Here is an 18,685-nt window from a genome sequence, read left to right as displayed (position 1 = left end):
AAATTTGATTTTAAAAAAATCAGCCTCTACTGCATAATAGCCACTCCAAATGCCAATCAAAAATTCAGATCAAATGAATTTATGATAGCATATCAAACTACTAGAGTGACAGTCTAAGAAAAAAAAATATAAGAATATTCTATACACTAACCACACTCAATACTGTTTTGTTAAATGAATCAACAAAGTAATACTGTTTTCTCTCTGCCTGTCCAAACCTTATTAAATTTTAAACATTTCCATGACATCGTGTTACGCAAATCTTATAATATATCTAAGAATTATTTAGTACAAATGTAAAGGGAGAAAAGAAAAATAAAGAAAAGAAAAAAGCTAGAGGAAATCTGGTGTTAAACATAAGCCACATTCTTAAAACTTTTACTCTCCAAGAAAAGGAGTGGTATGTATCATTATTGAATTATTTGGCTATTACCAGTTGTGTAAAAAGTGTGGTCTCATAGAAATGTGTTCTTATTGAAAATGCTCAAATACAAAATCATAATATATGTTATTGAATCAATAACTATTATAATTCTGAGTCTGTTCTATATCGTTTAGCTTATTTTTCAGTTCAATAATGGATTCAGTCATATACTCAGTTAACTAGCTCTTATATTTTTACTAGTTTGCAAACTTGAACTTTAGCAAGTCAGCTGGCTTTGCTTTTGACTTAAATAAGTAAAATTCATAAAGTGTTTCTTTTTATTCTTTGCATTATAACTCCCTCTTTTATCAGATTCCAGATTGTCATTCAATATGGTAAAATTACATTACTTCACTCATTCAGAATTTATGCTCATTTAAGGAGAGGAAGGCTGATATGGAGGAAAATCTGTAGTGGGAAAATGAGAAATTTCAGGTGTCCCAATACTATTCTTGGGAACTCTTATTAGGAATATAGAAAGTGACTACAAATAATCCTTGCACATTGCTAATAGTGATAAAATATAATCTTAAAACTCTATCTCCCTGATAAAAATTAGCTGTACCATAGTGTACAGCTATTAACAAATGTATCTTAGACATGACTTACAAAAGTGTCTATCAAAAACCTAAGAAATCATTTTATCCAGCCCAAGCATTCAGACACGTAAGGTATATAAACTGCTTTTTGCAACTTCTGCAACTGAGGCCTTAGAGATAGGTACTTTATGTTAATACTACTAAATACCTATATTGAAACAGTGTGACTGTTTGCACTGAGGTATATTGACTTTCTTCCTATTAAGGACAGATTAGTGAGGGCCCAGTGGACATGTCAGAAACTTCTTATATTCCAAAAGCCTATGAATCAACAACATCTATTTGGCAAGCAAAAACCAGTACTATAAGGTAAAATTCCTGATACACAGCTAGTGTGCATAGTGTACACTGATATTTTGAGATAAGGTCGGCATAACTGTGAACAGTCATAAAAGTGATGTCTATAAGACATATAGGCTTAAAGAGCTAGAATCCTATAGTTGAAGGGGCCTCATATATCATCAAATTTAATACTTCAACTATATAGAGAAAAAAATTGAGACTAGAAGATATTATTTTCCCCAAAACAGATAGAGACCACAGGGCTCAATCAAGATTTGGATCTCAGATTCCTGACTCCTAGTCCGGTGCTCTTTCTACTATATTCAAGCTGCCTCAGTCAGAAGAAAATATATGTTTTTCTTTCTACGTCTTTAAAAATGACAATATTAGCTTCACTAACAATTATGAAAAATAAAACTGTTATTGATGGTGTCACATGAGAGGTTGGCTTTGATGTTTTCATTGTTCTCTGTGTGGTAATTAGAAAAGTTTCAGTATTCTAGGTTGTATTAGATACTTGCCTTCTTGAGTATTTAGGAAATAATCTTTTTAAAAGTAAAACATAAAGTCTCGCCCATGATTTAAAATACCTCGTTGATATAAAATCAAAGTGGCAGTAGGCATTTTTCAAAATACTTTTGTTCCTCAAGGAGAAATATGACTAGTCAAAAATATCTCAACCTATAAGAAAGATCAAGCATGTTAGATTTCTTTCCTTCTTTTCAACATCATCTATGTCAACATATCCAAAAGGAAGATTAAAAGAGCTCGATTCCACCAGGTTCTCAATTACTTTTCATTGAGTTAAACATTGAAAATAAATAAAGATCCCTTTATATCAGTCATAGAGTTGGCCTCTCACTTGTAAATAACTTGAGAATGACATGTTGCCTGAACTGGTAAGAGCTAGGAGGAGAAAACCAGGAACAAGTATATTAAGTCACAGGGTCTAGATTTGCAGGTGCATGCAAAAGGACACCTTTCCCCAAACAGACATTATACTTGGTGCATTGTGCCATAAGAACAAAAAGTAACTGCTATTTAAATGCGACACAGTAGAATCTCAGCCTTGTCGATGTGAATAAATATACCCTGGAATTGAACATGCATGTAGAATGCAGCTTTTTCATACTGAAACCTGAAAGATTTGTTAGTGATACAGAAGCAGTTTTGCTAATAATGTCAGTGAAAACAGAGAATATTGCATCGTATCAAAAAATTGCAAGAAAACAAAACAAAATGAACTCTTCAACTCACCGTTCCTGTTGTGCCCAATGAAAGGTGATTCATCTGCTGTGTCAGGGGGCCCATCATGTTTGCTGGCTGCATTGACATAGGATGGTCCATTGTTGGTGTAATCACAGCACCCTACAAGCATACACAGTGTCCATTTGAGAAGATGTTCTATGAGGAAGGATGCTTTTTATAAAAAAATAATAAACACAGTAAACTATTTTAATGTGTTAACATCAGATGTTTTTACTTTTTAATGAAAAGGCTAAATTTAACCGTATATAATTTTTATGTCTGTCCATGTCATCTTGTGCTTGTCTAAATATGTGGTAGAATGTATTCAAAGATTTCATAAATCTCCTCTCTCCATTATTCTAAATATAAAATCCTCTGACTGAAAAATATAAATATTAATGAAAATTCTCTAATTTTCCTGATATTGAGTAAGATTTTTGGTTTACGCCATTTACCTATGACTTATATAGATAATTCTTGACACTCCACTACAATCTACCAATGGAAGTCATAACACTGGCCCACGTGGGTTTCTTGACTGGTCTCTTTGAAAGACATACCAAGATCTAACATTAATGATCTAAAAATCAGAGTTACTATTTCCCATTTGTTTTCTTTCTACTCTTTTGACCTATTTTCTAGCTATGCTTTTGACATAAGACAGAATACTGAACTCAATTAAAGCTGGTCAAATTTTTATGTTCATCCATAAATTAAAATTTTTTTAAAAAGCAAAAATGTCAAATTTTTAATATGATGTTACAGACAGCATACTTATAGAATATGTCTTTTTCTTATAATTGTTGGGAATACAAGAAAGAATAGACAACTTTAAAAATGTCCATCCATATACAAAGTGTCACATAGCTAGTGAAGAATGGTGCCAGTTCATACTACCTTTCCTTTTTTTTTTCCCTCTACCCTATTACTCCCTCTTAATTAACTGACTTGGAGAATGGAACAATATTTTTAAAAAACAAAATTAAAAACTAGGATTGGATGGAAACTTTGAGATTATATAATTCCAATGTTTATTTTAAAGATTATGATAAAAACAGAAGCTCATAACAACCCATTGAAATACTCCTTGTAACAAAATGATTATGTATCTGAATAAATTATTTTCCCTAAACATTATTCTTTTGCTGATTTTTTTCCCCACATAAGTAAACATTTTGAAGGAATAAAACTAGGACAGATGTATGTAGATGGCAAGATCTCAGCCCCTAAACTAAATACCCACAAGCAAATATTTCCTAAAATGCTTTTGCTCTGGCTGATCAATTCCTCCTGGTATTATCCAAATCCAACTTCCTGACTGTATCTGTTAAGAGATCAGGCTACCACTCAGCCTTTGCTCCTCCACATTAGTTTTGAGGGAGAATAGAAATTGAGCCAAATATTTGGAAATGCTTGGTATATGGAGCCAGCTTTTTTCACAAAGACATTTGTATTTTTGAGCAGGACTCAATCAGAAAATATATATTTCACAGGTCTTGGAGCTTGTATAATAAATATACATAGCTGTGCATTTATATTAGTTGAATTTCGTGATGCTTCTGTGAATTGTCATTCATCAGGATGCTTCTTAAGTGAGAAATATGGTAAGATAAGCTTTTACTTAATTATAATTCAGAGACACATCACTTTCCTCTCTGCTGCCTGAATTTCTTTAACAAAAGCATCTTTATTTTTTTCCTTTTTAAAAAAATACTTACTGGCCTTCATTTCAGGTATTTGTTGTGCCAGACCAGAAGTAAACACTTTAAGAAGAACTAGGGTTCTTCTTAAATCACCTAGGGATAAATTATAGAATAACCTCAGAGTTAAGATGGAAGTCCTGAAGCATTTTTTCAACCAAAAAGTGGCAGTTTTACAACATTCTAATCCTTAGCAGGTGCAAGATTTCGATTCTTTTCTTTAATTTGACACTTAGGCTATTTTTTTTTTTTTTTAATATTTGCCCCTACCATTCCAACATGTAGCTACACTGTCACAACCCCAGAAACCCCTCAATTCTAAGCAGCCTGCTCTAGCCACATCAAGGATCATCGCTGTAAATCAGAGATAAAGACCAAATTGTGTTTGGTGAGAATACTTTCTGCTCAATGCCCCGGAGGTTGTGTCATTTCCACGGGTGTCTGAAGTAGACTTTAGTCTTTTTTGGAGAGGCAATATGCAAATGAAGTAGGTGAGTATGTGGCAGATCAATCAAAATTCATGCATGATAAGAATAGAAGGATTGAATGCCTGTACTTGGAATTAATTTTGGAAAGACTGGTCTCTTTGAGAATCTTTTCATTGAAAACAGTGTTTGGGGACTCATTTGATTACAGATGTCACAGAGTGAGTGCTGCATCTGTGTATAAACCAGAAACCTGACAATCAGAGTAAAGAGTAAGAAGGGATTTGTCATAATTTGGAATTGTAAATAGCAGCAGCAGGCACGGAGTGGAAAACAATGTAAGGAAAATATTCCTTTCCTAAGCAGACCAGTTATGAACAATAAAATGAATAATAAATGAAAAATAAAATAAGAATTCCTGGGGAAGGATATGTAAGAATATATACTCTTATTTATATTCAGTAAAAATGTTCAGTGAATAAAAAATTCCTGCAAATTATTAGGAACATTTTTTTTTTTAATTTTAACAGAGTGGAAAAAATTTACAATCATTTAGTAAACTGGAAGTCATTGACAGGAATCCCTTGGAAAAATGAATTTTCTTGATGATACTTTACCTGGGACAAACAGAGTTTTAGGTATTGGTTACCTACAACAAAGAATGGTGTGTGCCAGCCACTTTGCCTATAAAAGATTACAGAATTTCCTTTGTATTATGTACGACAAATAAAAAAAAATGAAGGAAAGACAAAAGAAAAGGAAAGAAAAAGAAAAACCTTACGGTTGCTAAGGCAAAACTCATGCCCTCAACCATAATTGTGCCGCATTAAATACACTGTCAAATCCATTTTTACTCAACCCATTTAAGCCATAGACTGAAGAGTGTTTTGTGACAGATGTTGCCAACACATTAAACGCAATTTTGTTTACTTGAAACATATAGAACGTGCTGTCTGACAGAGTTCACTTGGCAAATGGCAAAGCAAGAGGAAATAGATTTTTCATTTTAGCATCTCCGGATGTCTGGGTTTGCTCAATGTTTAAGCTGCAAAGAAAAATATTGTAGCATTCTGTAATTTCACTATAAAACACAATGACCAAACAGCTGATGGGAACGTCTGGTCCATTTTAGCCACAGCCTTTGCAAAACAAAGCTGCTCCCACTCAAGAGACAAAGGGTGGATCTGGTCGCCCTAGTTCTGCAATAAACAATTTCAACAGTAATTTGGTAAAAGTTTCCAAAGATCATCATGTGTGGAGTAAATATATCTGACCTAAGGCCAGAAAAACATCTGCGTTGTTAACCTTCTGCCAATATTTGAAGGCTTTGATAGTTCATCAAAATTTTAATTTCCTATCTGAAATATAGAATCATTGGCAAATCAGGGAAAGCAAGTGTAGGTTCTCTTCCATCAAGAGCACACATAGTTGGCTTAATACCTATATTAATGCCAGAAGATGAACTACAATAAGAAGAATTAGCTGTGTGAATATTCCTATGATAGTATTCTAGGCCACTACAACTATGGTCTGTGGATTAGCAGCAGCAACAGACCAAGAATTAGAATCTTTGGGATTCAGGCCCTGAAAACTGTGGTTTAACAAGCTCTGCAGGTGATTCTGATTATACCCAAAAGTTTGAGAAGTACGTTTTGTCTATAAGCTGCTATTGCATAAGCTAATGTTACAGTTCTAAGCAGCAAACAATTGGCTTTATTTTACTTGTACTGTTTCTCAATCATTTGTTTTAATCCAATCTTGTTACAGGACATGGGCCTTGATGTAATAATCAAATTATATCTTGTTAAAAACATTCAAAATCTAAACTTGCATTTTTGATGAGCCTAATAGGGAGAGATTATCTGAATAATTCAGGCCTAAGCCTGATGACCTGACATGCTACCATTTGATCAGTTTAGCTTGTGTTATATTTGGGAATCTTTCCCATTTGGAATCTTAGTAGCCTTGTATTTGAAATCATAGAAATGTAAAAGTAAAAAGTAAGAAAATTATTTGAATAGTAACAAATTTAAAAAAGACAAAAAATCCCCCCTTTTTTCTTATTTTATCTAAATGCCTCAAGTGAAAATGTTTGTGGTCTATATTATATTATTCCCTATAATGATTTATGCAAAACTATTATAGGACTTTTTAGTAATATCCATTCTACATAATTTTTACAAATATGGTTTAGGTCATTATTTTTCTTTCTTATCTGTCTGATTTTTGCCTCTGTCAGTTTTTACTATTTCTAGAATACTTAGTTGAGCTTGTGTATACCAACCTATTTATAGCACATGTAAAATGGGGTGCAGAGAATGATATGAGCTTACAAGTGAACTAGCTAGTGTAATGATTTTCCAATGGCAACATTGATTTCATAATATGAATGGCATAAAGGTTTCTTCTTTAATCTGGAGAATAGTGTCCTGCAATATTAATGTGCAACATTTCTTGTCTTATACTACATGTAGAGATGTTTAAGGTCTTTCATTTGTTGATATCAGCATGGGTTTTTTTTTGGATGATGGCAGGGTTTAAGAAGGGCTGCTGTGGAGAGAGGAAAAAAGGAGCATGAAATGTCCCCCATCTTTAGAAGCAATCGTTAATCCTCAGCTACCCTGACAAACTTCCAACCATGTTGGAGGGGCAGCCTGACTTTTTAAAATTATGTTTGAAATCCAGAAAGCTGTAGCAAAGGTGGTACCTTCAACTTTGGAAGCATTTTGTACTGACAAATTCTGGATGTATGAAAGAAGGATGAATAACCGTGGTAAGACAGCAGCCACCCTTCCCCTAGAATTCCATTTTAGCACTTAATCCCTTCCTCTCCTTTGCTATTCTCTAAGTGCTTCTTTCAATATTATACCTTCCAAGAGGGCAAAGATTATATTTATACAACATTTGTAATCCCCATAAACAGGAATTATGTGCAGTAGATACCCAAAAACAGTTTTGTAAATTATTTTATGTATCAGGACCACTAGTTGTTCTGTTAAATTAAAAACAGTTAACATTTCCCAACAGTTCTGATCTAAACTATGCATTCTCACAGGGTTGAAGTCATGTCTGCTTTGCTCACCACTGTCTATTTGGTGTGCATGGTGCTATATAATGTCATACATTATATGCTTCACAAATATTTGCTTAAAGGATGATGAAAGAACAAAACTCCAACTCAAAAAGTACTTAGAAATGATTACTAGTCAAAATGGAGCATTCCAAAATTTTTTGAGAAAACTTGTCCTCTCAAGGGGAAGTTCAGTTTTAAAACCGTGGTTTAGCTCACATATATGTGCATTTATGATACCTTCGACCATCCTACCCTTAAAGATGAGATCTGAAACTCATTTGATGTAAAAAGGTCTGCTAATGCCATATGTGTGAAAATTATTAAAACAACAAACATTTGTGTATGTGCATATATCAGTGGTTCTCAACCAGGAGTAATTTTGCAATGTCTTGGAAAGGTGTGCTATTGGCACCAGGAGGTAGAGGGTATTGATGTTACTAAACAACCTATAACACACAGGACAGTTCCCCACAACAAAGAATTATCCAGTGTAAAGCAACATTAGTGTTGAGGTTCAGAAACCCTGGTATATGCATATATATATAAGCTCCATTTTTACAAAATGAGAATTTGAAAATGCAGTAACTAGAAGATGGCACAAAATATTCATCCACTATCCATTCCCTATAACTAGGAGCAAATCTTAGATTCTACATCAAGATTATATTTATGAAATAAAACAATTGCCCAAATTCTATAATTGAACAATGAAAGGCAGCAGGACTATTACACAACTTTCAATGGCTATATAATTATTTTTAAGTTCAAATTTATTTTGCAGTCTATTTTGGAAATGGGGCTAACTAGAGCTGGTTTCTCTTATGTAAGCTTGGATAGGATTAGATTTGATTGGCATACTATTTGGACTACTACACAGAGGTATGTAGATATGGGCTAGGGGTATGATGTTTAGAAGTAAGACATTTTCCATTGTTATATGATAAATATAGAAGAGTTATGTTGATAGTTTTCCTAATGAGGGACTATCTATTAGTTATAAAAACAGAGTTTTTCTTCTACTTTTAATCAAACATCCTTAATTTCAGTTTGCTTTTTTATTAAATAATCATTAATTAAAAGTATATTTTTTTAAATGTAACATTAAGACAAATTAATTTCAGCCATGGAAGCCTTTTTAAAAGAATTCTAATTATATACAATTCCTATTCAAGTGTGAATAATGGTTTCAATTATTAGTTAAATGCCTATAAATATAATTTGAATGAGAATAAAAAATAAATATGTCACATTGAAGTATTTCTTACCAAAGCAGATACATAGATATTAATAATTGAGATTCATAAAAACATGAATAAAAAATACTTTAGGCTTTTGTGCCTAAAACTACAGAAATATGTTTAGCAGTAGCTTTTGGTGTTTTCAACAAGCTTCTTTAGAATCCTAATAGAGCAAAATGCCTTTTAAATATATGACATTATTGAGGGACAGGCGAAAATTTGAAACTTTGGGAATCCTTCCCAAAGGGTCCAGTGATCAAATGGTTTTGCCAACTGACTATGCAATAGGAAACTTAGTTCTTTCATCATTAAACTTGTACAACTGATTATAAGAACTGATCCCTTCCTAATGGGTGTGGTGAGAACTGTCTGGGGGATGGACACACTTGAAGCTCTGACTTGGGTGGGGCAAAGTCTATATACGTAACCTAAGCATTTGTACTCTCATAATATGCTGAAATAAAAAAAAAATTAAAGAAACCCCAATCCTTTGAAATAATAGAAATTTTTTTATGCATATGGGTTATTATATTCTTTTCCTTTCATATTTCTACTAAAGGAGATTAAAGTTGCTGAGTGAAAGTAAATATTAATTGTTTATAGAAAGATCCCAGGCAGGGCCTCTACTGCAGTTTCTAACAGCATCGTAACAAAGGGTGAACTTGCATTCATCAGCTTCTGACTCCAATCACACGACCGACAAGTAGCTCTCAGCTGGAGGTGTCTACCACTCACAAACATATGTGCCATAAAAATCTACGTGGTGTAGTGTAGATGATGGGAAAGAATGAGACTATTTGTTTAAAAAACTTAATGATATAACTTAAGTCCTATGTCTCCACTTTGCAAGGTCCCCATGGTATACAACTTCCCCACAAGGATACATTGGACACCTCCAAAATCCATTAAAAGGGATAAGAAATAAAACAAAACAAAAAGACTAAAGACCATTAAGCTATGACACTTAAAAAATGAATGGGTTTATCAGAATATATTTTACCTCCTTCCACACTTTTTTTTTTTTTTTTTTTTTTTTAGACAAGGTCTCGCTCTGTTGCCCAGGCTGGAGTGCAGTGGCATCATCATTGTTCACTGCAACTTCAAACTCCTAGGCTCAAGCAATCTTCCCTTCCTCAGCCTCCCTTGTAGTTGGGATTACAGGTGTGTTCCACCACGCCTGGCTCATTTTTCTGTTTTTTGTAGAGATAGGGTCTCGCTCTTACTCAGGCTGGTCTTGAACTCCTGGCCTCAAACAATTCTCCTGCCTTGGCCTCCGTGCTAGGATTAGAGGCATGAGCCATTGTGCCCAGCCCATATTTTTGAAGACACAAAAAATCCCTCCTGATCACTACGTATACATGTTATAATAATATATCATTATATATTAATAATAGAAAATTATATTAGAGATAGAGAGAAGAGCTCCTATTTTTCTACCTTAGCAACAATAACCAAAAAAAAAAAAAAAAAAGAGCACATTGCTTTAAAGATAAGCAGGCCTAATTTTCCCTATTTTTTGTTCTAAGCAGGGATATAAAGGAAATGGTGTCAAACTCCTATCTTCTTTCCCCAAGTGCAGACTAGATCGCATTTTTACAGGTGAGTTCACATCTTGAAAAATATCATTTCATAGTGGAAATGTCATGTTTAGGACATTGGCACTGTTAAGCCAATGGCTACTGTAAGTTAAATATGTTGGAGCAGTGTAAAGGTAGAGAGGACAATTCAGTGATGTCATCAAAACATTTTCTATTCCTGCTTGCCCTATTCAGAAGACATCTAGAGTGAATGAGTAGTACGGTCACCCATTAGCATGTGCTTTCCTACCTTGTTTCAGCATCATCTCCATCCACGAAAAGGCTTCCACAGGTAGGTCTAGGATGACCTTGTTAGCATAGTACTCATGGTCTGTGAAGGTCACACAGCTTCCAATGTACCCTTGTTTCCTGATTCCCCAAGGCCATCCACCTGACGCCTCTCCCCACACCACACTGCCACTCATTATTCTCTGGCCCATCTTACTCTCTTACCCTTGTTGTCTTTGCCAGGAGTGCTGGGCATTTATAGAAGGTTCACATGTGTCCTCTAAGGTTCTTATCAAATACCACATTCTGGGCATACCTCCCATGACTGCCCCAGGCTATTGGTCACTTGCTCCTCTCTTCTTTCATAACATTTTGCACACACTTTGATCACGATCATACTTTATTTCAACCCTGGATTCTAAGTCCGCTGGTGACATTTACAACACATTACATGTTTATTTTTTAAGGGACCCGCAGCCTAGCACAGTGTCTGTCATTAAACAGGTGTTTGGTTAACGGTGCTGAAGGAGTGTATGGCACCCGCTCATCAGTGATGGTTCTCATGACTTTAATGGAATGTGAAACAATAACAGCATCTCCATGCTCAGACTGCATGAGAAGATTCAATTCAAATAAAAGAAGCATTCTCTTGATTGACCAAAAACATCGACTTAAAAAATCCATCCATCCATTTTCTCTGCTTTCCTTTAAAAGTGTCTCTATCTGATCACTGCCAGCCTGACCTTCTTATCATTTAGTGAGAGAACTACAGGGCTTCTGAGAACCACACGCCACCCAAGGAACTTTAATGTTGGAGTTCACTACATGATTCCATTGTGTGGAAGAAGGACATGTACCCAATTAAATGCTGCAAACTTTTCTCCACATATTACAGCCAATGTGCACTGCCACAGATATAGCTTAAGTTTTTTTTTTTTATTAGGGCTTTCCTGTGCCATGAACTATTTTAGTAGCCATATATCTGCCTAAAATACTTGTCAAAACTTGCATGTGATAAGAGAAGCGTTGTATTCACTTGTACAGCAATCACTTTGTATACTTCCAAGTAGATTTTCAACTTACAGAAGGTTCAAATGCGCATCAGATGCAGTATTCCAGACCAGTCTTCTTCCAAATGATAAGGCAAACAGAGTTCCCAGCAGATGCCTGAAATTTATGGGCCCTATCTTTTGTCTGGTAAAATGTTTATCTGGCTTTAACTAGCACTCAGGACTATAAGCTGTCATAAAACTCCTCATTAAAAACTTCTCCTTGCTGACAAATAGGCCAAAAGTCCCGGCTACAAATCATTTTCAAGGTCTTGCAGGATTCCACTAGTGAATGGGCCTGGGAAATCATTTCTCAAACCACAGAGGTGATCAAGAGAAAAAGCTGCCTGTTATCTTACTTACGGCCATTGTTTAGAGTACAAATTGCCTAAATATGTCACAAAGCACCTCAATTCTGGCAATTACTAGGAAAGTAGCTATTGCTTGTCCTGCAATTTGCTACAAAATGCACTTTATTCTGTGGTCCCTCAGAGGACATTTCTGGGGGTTTTTTTGTTTGTTTGTTTTCTAAGACATTTTTAGGAATTCAGTTTGAGCTGGCAACTCAACTAGATCTAAGGAATATAGGTGTGAAGTCATGACCCTATTAAAGAACTAATTTTTTGCCTTCAAAGTACACTTTCTATTAGTATTATTGTTATTAACATGTATCAAACTCAGTATATACCCTATCAAAGGCATGTTTTGTAATCTAAGGCTGAGAATAAGTATGCCCTGGTGGAATGGGCATATCTTAAAGTATAATAAAAACTTATATATATATTAGCCTCCAAACAAGATCTATTCTGAGACCTTCAAGATTTCAGTTAATGTGTTTAAAGTTGTCCAGATTAGATGAAAGAGCTTTTTGCTGCTCTTCCTCAGTGTCCTTCTTATTTGTTGTAGGATTTGTGCAACAAACTTAAGTTACATGTTTTATTCCACTTGGATATTATTGTCATTTCTCATAAACAGTAATACTACACAAGTAATTCTTACTTTTTTTTTTTTTAGTCTAATAGCATGGTCCTAAACTTTCAAGTACCTTGTTCCTCAGAGTATGGTCTGGTACCACATAGGTACCAACCGGGAGCTTAGTGCGGAAGATCACTTAGTGCAACCCTACTGCATCAGGGTGCCCATTTCAACAAGATTCCCAGGTGAGTCATCGTCAAACAAAGTTTGAGCAGCTTTGCTCTACTTTTTGTCTGCCATGACTCTGTTGGAGCGAATTTTCTATTATATTGCTTCTAAAGAGATTCTTGGTTTAATTTGTAATCATTTTTTTAAATTTCATTTTTAGTTCTTGTTTGAGGGCCAAATAGCTTGAAATAATATAAGTGATATTAATATGCCTCCTTGTTATAACCACAGACATCCAGGAATCTTTAGTTTAGTTCCTCAATCATCTCCATAGGATTTCTACTTTTATCCATAAAAAATCTCCTTTACAAAAGAAAAGTCCCTTTCCGTTTCTATGACATATTTTCATGGTAACCTTCACACTGAAACCTCCATTCTTTTCAAATAACATCATCTGCTACACCAATGAGTTAGAAATAGGTATTACAGCCAAGTGTTAGAAGAGATGCTAAATGCCTTTTAAAACAGTAAGAGTCAGCATCTAACTATTTTGGTTAACTCTATGTACATATCATATAAGGGGTTAGTAAAATGTTAGAAGTAAAATTCCAAAATATTACTCCTTATTAGGACATGATGGAATTAATCCAAAGTGATGAAATGAGTATAAAAGTCAAAGTTTTGAGTAGTTCTTTCCTGCCTTAATCTTGATCCAAATTTCCAACTGCCCACTGAATCTAGAATCTCGTGTACCTCAAGACAGCCACATTCCATTCAGAGTATTTTCTTTCTCTTTCATCCTCAGAGCATATTCATTCTTCTCTGTTTGAGTCTTGGAATAATATAGAAACTTTCAGGTCATCCTTACCATTTCCTTCTCCCTCGTCTCTGATAACAAGCCAGTAGTCAAGTCTTATCAATACAACAACATCAATGTCTCCAAATCTGCTGTTCTCCTTTTTAAGATCTCTCATCCTGATCAATCCAGTTACTTCCTATGGTGTGCCTCTGTCATTCATGGCTGTAGACATTTATTTTTTAATACTATCTCCAGATGTCATTAGTTCTCCACAAAGCAAATCCTGCCTATTTAATGTAGAATTGGGAAAAAAAACAAAAAACAAAAAACAAATAAACAACAGCAACAAAAAAACCCCCTCTACATTTCCTGGATCCACTTGCTGTTGTGTTGGATATAGATTTGTGACTTCTGATAAGCGGAAGCATTGGCAAGAGAATTAGAGTTGGAAAACAGTTTAGAATAAGAAATAAGCAACAAATGTGGCATCCATTCTGCTGGCCAGGCGTTGATAAAAGTAGCACAGTTCCAGGGTGTGCGGCAGAGGTTGCCATTTCCTTACCAGAGCAGAACGGTGTGGTTTGGGAAGAGCACCGCTTTGGTTATGCAACAGGAGATCAAGAATTTTAGTGTCCATGAATATTCAGCATTTATTTGCTATCAGATTAACCTATTGTAAAGATTCCTCTTTCTATAGCAACTATATGAGATAAAAATATATGCTGATTTCATTGTTTTTAATTTATTTCAAAGGTAGATGGGGTGAGAAACTAAACTAATATTCTATCAAAAATAGTTCACTAAGATATTTTTATTATTTCTTACTCCTTCAACAGAAACAAATATGGTTTTATATCTACTAGCGAGTATTCAAATTTTGAAGTGTTTGTCAACATGAGGCCTCCATGACATACCATTTTTGTATTACCTTTCAAAACCTCTGTAGAAAATAACATGGGGCTACAAATATGTTACCGTAAACTTATTGCAAAAACACTTTTTCTGACCTCTCAGGCTCCAGCTGAAATTATACTGCTCAATTAAACTTATCCAAGAAAAAAAATCTTCAGAACCAGAGTTTTCTCTGAGTTTTTTTTTTTTTCCTTCACCTTTTTTTTATTAGCACTCCCTTCCTTTTCTCATAGATTATACATGGGATAGGCCAAGAAATGAATGCTCAGCAAAATCAGGCGATTTGACTAACGTCAGAGATTTTCAACATATACTTTTGCTTTATTTCACGCAAGAGCAAGCCTGAAGCCATCTGCCTGCCAACAACTACATCTTTCATTCTCATTATGGAGACAGAACCCCTACCTCATCATTAAAACACAATCTTCAAAGGCACATTGTTTTTGGTTATTCCCGTTGTGACAGATGTTTTATATCATCTACCTCCACGTGCTAGTTCTTCTGTAATGGACTGCCCACTCGTTGCAGCCAGCTGTGGAAATAGCTCCGTTGTCAACTGTGGCCACTGTCATTCCATTCCTCTGACCTCACTGAAGACCACATCCAAGAGCAGGAAAAACCAACAGCCCTGATAACTTCCTTGAAAACGTTTCCAGGGTGGGAGGTAGGCTCCCTTTAAACAAGACCTCTTTACAAAGTATGTAACAAAAGAGAGGCAAGCTTATTTGAAACCCTGAAATGTTACCAAGTTAGCCAATGGAGGTAATCCCTAGATTAAGGAATAATGAAGCAACAGCAACTGTACGCATGATTCAGCCGAAAACATCTGGCTGACTCACTACCACTTCAATTAGGGAGTATGCGTCAGTCAATCACTTCTTTTGTTTTGATTGTATAAAGTTCCCACAAGGAAATGTTTACCGCACCAACTCATCTAACTCTTTGAAATACTGTGAAGAGACTATAGCACATTTCTTAAATGGATAGACAATCAACCTGAATTGCTCCATGGCAGAATTATACCCTGACATTAGGATATAGTTTTAGAAACAAATATTAATCTGATTTTAAAGAATTCTATCTTGGCTTGCTTGAAATTGACAAAGAAAATTTTTAGTTTTAGTAGGAATTACATCACCTTCAGATATTGAGGGGCCTACTCAAATTATAGTATATACGCCAAACTATCTGCAATGTCAGAGCTTTAATAACTTTTTAAAAGATATTTTGGTAATACATAGTGTTTAAAATCAAGAGCATTCATTAATTCATCCATTCACTAATACTGAGTGTCTAATTTGTCTTGCTCTGAAAGCACTTAGAATTAACTTAAGAGTTAAATAATTTTAAAGAGCTATAACACAAGTTTCAAAAATGTAAAACAAGCAAAGGAATCACAGAGATTAAGATTTTCCACAGAAGTCATCGTTGGCAATACCGTGTCAATTTCTGTCTTCTTTTAGTTTAAAATTTTGGCTGGCTGATGATAACACTCAACTCCTGGAATCTCAGGTGAGCTCTGTGACTTGTGTTCCCCCTGTAAGTTATGGCATTATCTCTGCTGAGCAAGCTTGTACATTTTGTTTCAGTAGGAGGCTGTAGGTCCCAAGGAAACAGCCTGAGATCACCAAGCATTAGGTTGAAGAATAGAATATAAGAAGGAAATAGCTCTGAAAAACGAGGGGGAATTATAGACATACCAGATGGTGTCTTAAAAAAATGATTTGATTGTTATCTTAGTTATCAAGATAAAAAATGCCTTTACAGGCCTAGAGCCCTGAAGTCTCAGGGAAGGATGGCTAATCACTAAAGAAGAGTTGGCAATAATTACATACGTATACTTTCTGCTGTCAATCACAGCTCATTATGGGGAAAGCCCTCTTTCTCCCTGTCTCTGATCAATGCCAGTTGTCAGCACACTTGTTAATTGACTAGTAATATTTTACTATGTCATTCCTCCTGACAATTTCACCTACACCCCAAAACAGCCCTTCAATTGACAGCGTTTAGCATTTGTATGGCAGTGGGGTAGCAAACACATCTAACCCACACATTCTAAGTGGCTACTTATTCTGACTGTAGCAGGTATTTTGCAAGATTAAAAAAACCAAAAAGTCCAATTACAATCCCATGGTTTCTTCATAGGATAGACTGAACAAATATTAATATCCAATGATCTTCCTGTAAGGCTTTCCTTTTAAAAAATTACTTTTATACAATGTCCCCAAACATACAAAATTACAAGTAATATAATTAAATGGTTCGTAATAGTTTATTTGATTTTTAAAATAATGATTTCTTTTATGCATATTAATTGGGGGCCTTAATGAATTATGAAACCAATTATCAATGTTAAAAAAATTATATCCCAATAATGTATCCACATAAGAAATGATGATTTGATCCCATCCTAGTTGGTCCAGCTATAGAGAGGACTCAGATGGGTAAATAACCTTCTTAGAATACTGATTTTTGCATAAAGGTAGTAGTGTGTAAGAATTTTAGAAAAAGACAGAGAACTGTTTTTGTTTACCCATGATTTTTTAAAACAACAACAAAAATGAAGTGCTTAATTTGGCATTCTTTCTAGTGTCTAAATCGTGAAGGCCCCTAATCATATTTGTCAATTTACTCATACTACAAAATTTCTAAAAGTCAAAGTATAAATGAGCCTCTCAGCTTTTCAGTTTATAGTTAAAAGAGGAGTAGGAAATCTGCTGGTCCATTTCAAATATCAAAACTTACAAGCAAAAGTGAATGCTAATTCACATTTCATTTTATTTGGTCTTATTCACCTTTTTGACCTGATTTGATTTTAACCCCATGTGACTAATTTCCAGCAGGTCAGTGAGGCTCTTGCTTCTTATTACTGCTACACAGGACCTCACTCATGAATCAGACCCCCAGAGGCCCTGGGACATTTTTCTCTAAGTACATTAAAAACTTAGGCCAATAATGGAGCAACTGGCTTTTCTGAGGAGTTCTGGAGCTAACACGCTAAAATTACATTACATCAACCAAATTATTCCATAATTATTTTCCTTAGAATGTGAGTGTGGGGAAAAGCAAGGAGGTCATTGGAAGCAAAACTTGGGAATGAAATGACAAAAAGTTTACAATCTGTAGAGCTTAAAGAAGCAGGTGCAACTGTCTCAGGCAGTAACCTTAGCAGTATACAGCCGGGGGCCTGTTTCATAGGGAAATAGAACCTGAAGATATCTAGAATTTTTGGCCCCTGAATGTAGTTGAGGGTGGGATTCCCTAGGCCCACACCATGCAGGCAATACAAGTATTAAAATAAAATTGTCCAAGATATAGAAATCATCAAAGACTTGTATGTTTTGATTATAACTCCTAAGAGAGGAGGAATTACAATAAGACCGTAGAGGGACAGCTAACAAAAATTAAAACTGGGCTGAGCAAATGTAGCAATTATTGACTCCATGAACTGCATTAAACAAGCAGTGTGCACACCTATATACAAAGTAGCTATGAGCGTCTGGATGCATTGAGGTTCTACAGTTCTGACAACTGCATTTCTACCCCAGGAAAGCTTCATTCCTCTTCTTCTTTCTACAAGAAATTTTATCGTTCTCTGGCTCTTTATTTTACTGGTCCCTCTATGATTTCTTGAAAAGATGCTGTAGTCCCCCATGCCATGGATTGGTAAACCAAGGTAGATTTTATCTTCCAACAGGAATGGGCTGGTTCCCATCTTTGTTTTTCACTTAGTGAGTTAGAAGCAGATCAGTGAAACTCACTGCATTTGTTTCTGTCATATTAAAATGTCTCTGCTTGGCAAATTATTCTCAATGTCATTACATAAACGTAGGATTATAAGCAAAATCTCCTAAATGGTTAAAAATTAATTAGGAAAAAACTCTAAAAAACAAGTAGAAAATATTCTATCTTTATTAATAATTGTTTTCTCATTTTTTAAAGAATGTGAGCCTATATGAAAAGAAAAATACATTTTTTTTGTTTTTTAAGACTAATTTTATTTTTACTTTACAAAATGAATCATATCTAATATAAGGAAAATGAAAAA

The 18,685-nt window shown here is 34.8% G+C and overlaps 1 protein-coding gene across 5 annotated transcripts in view; it reads right to left on the bottom strand.

Moving 5' to 3' along the window:
* Window positions 1–18,685, bottom strand: part of RBMS3 (RNA binding motif single stranded interacting protein 3) — a 649,837-nt gene that overhangs the window by 51,647 nt on the left and 579,505 nt on the right. For all 5 annotated transcript variants that reach the window (XM_069473343.1, XM_069473346.1, XM_069473344.1 and 2 more), the window contains one exon: window positions 2,563–2,673. In XM_069473343.1, the coding sequence (XP_069329444.1) occupies window positions 2,563–2,673 (111 nt within the window). The remainder of the gene's footprint in view (window positions 1–2,562; window positions 2,674–18,685) is intronic.

This window comes from Eulemur rufifrons, chromosome 7, assembly GCF_041146395.1.
Source record: "Eulemur rufifrons isolate Redbay chromosome 7, OSU_ERuf_1, whole genome shotgun sequence".
Classification (NCBI taxonomy): Eukaryota; Metazoa; Chordata; class Mammalia; order Primates; family Lemuridae; genus Eulemur; species Eulemur rufifrons.
Note: the sequence above shows the minus strand (reverse complement) of the source record. Positions and strands in the feature narration are given on the sequence as shown.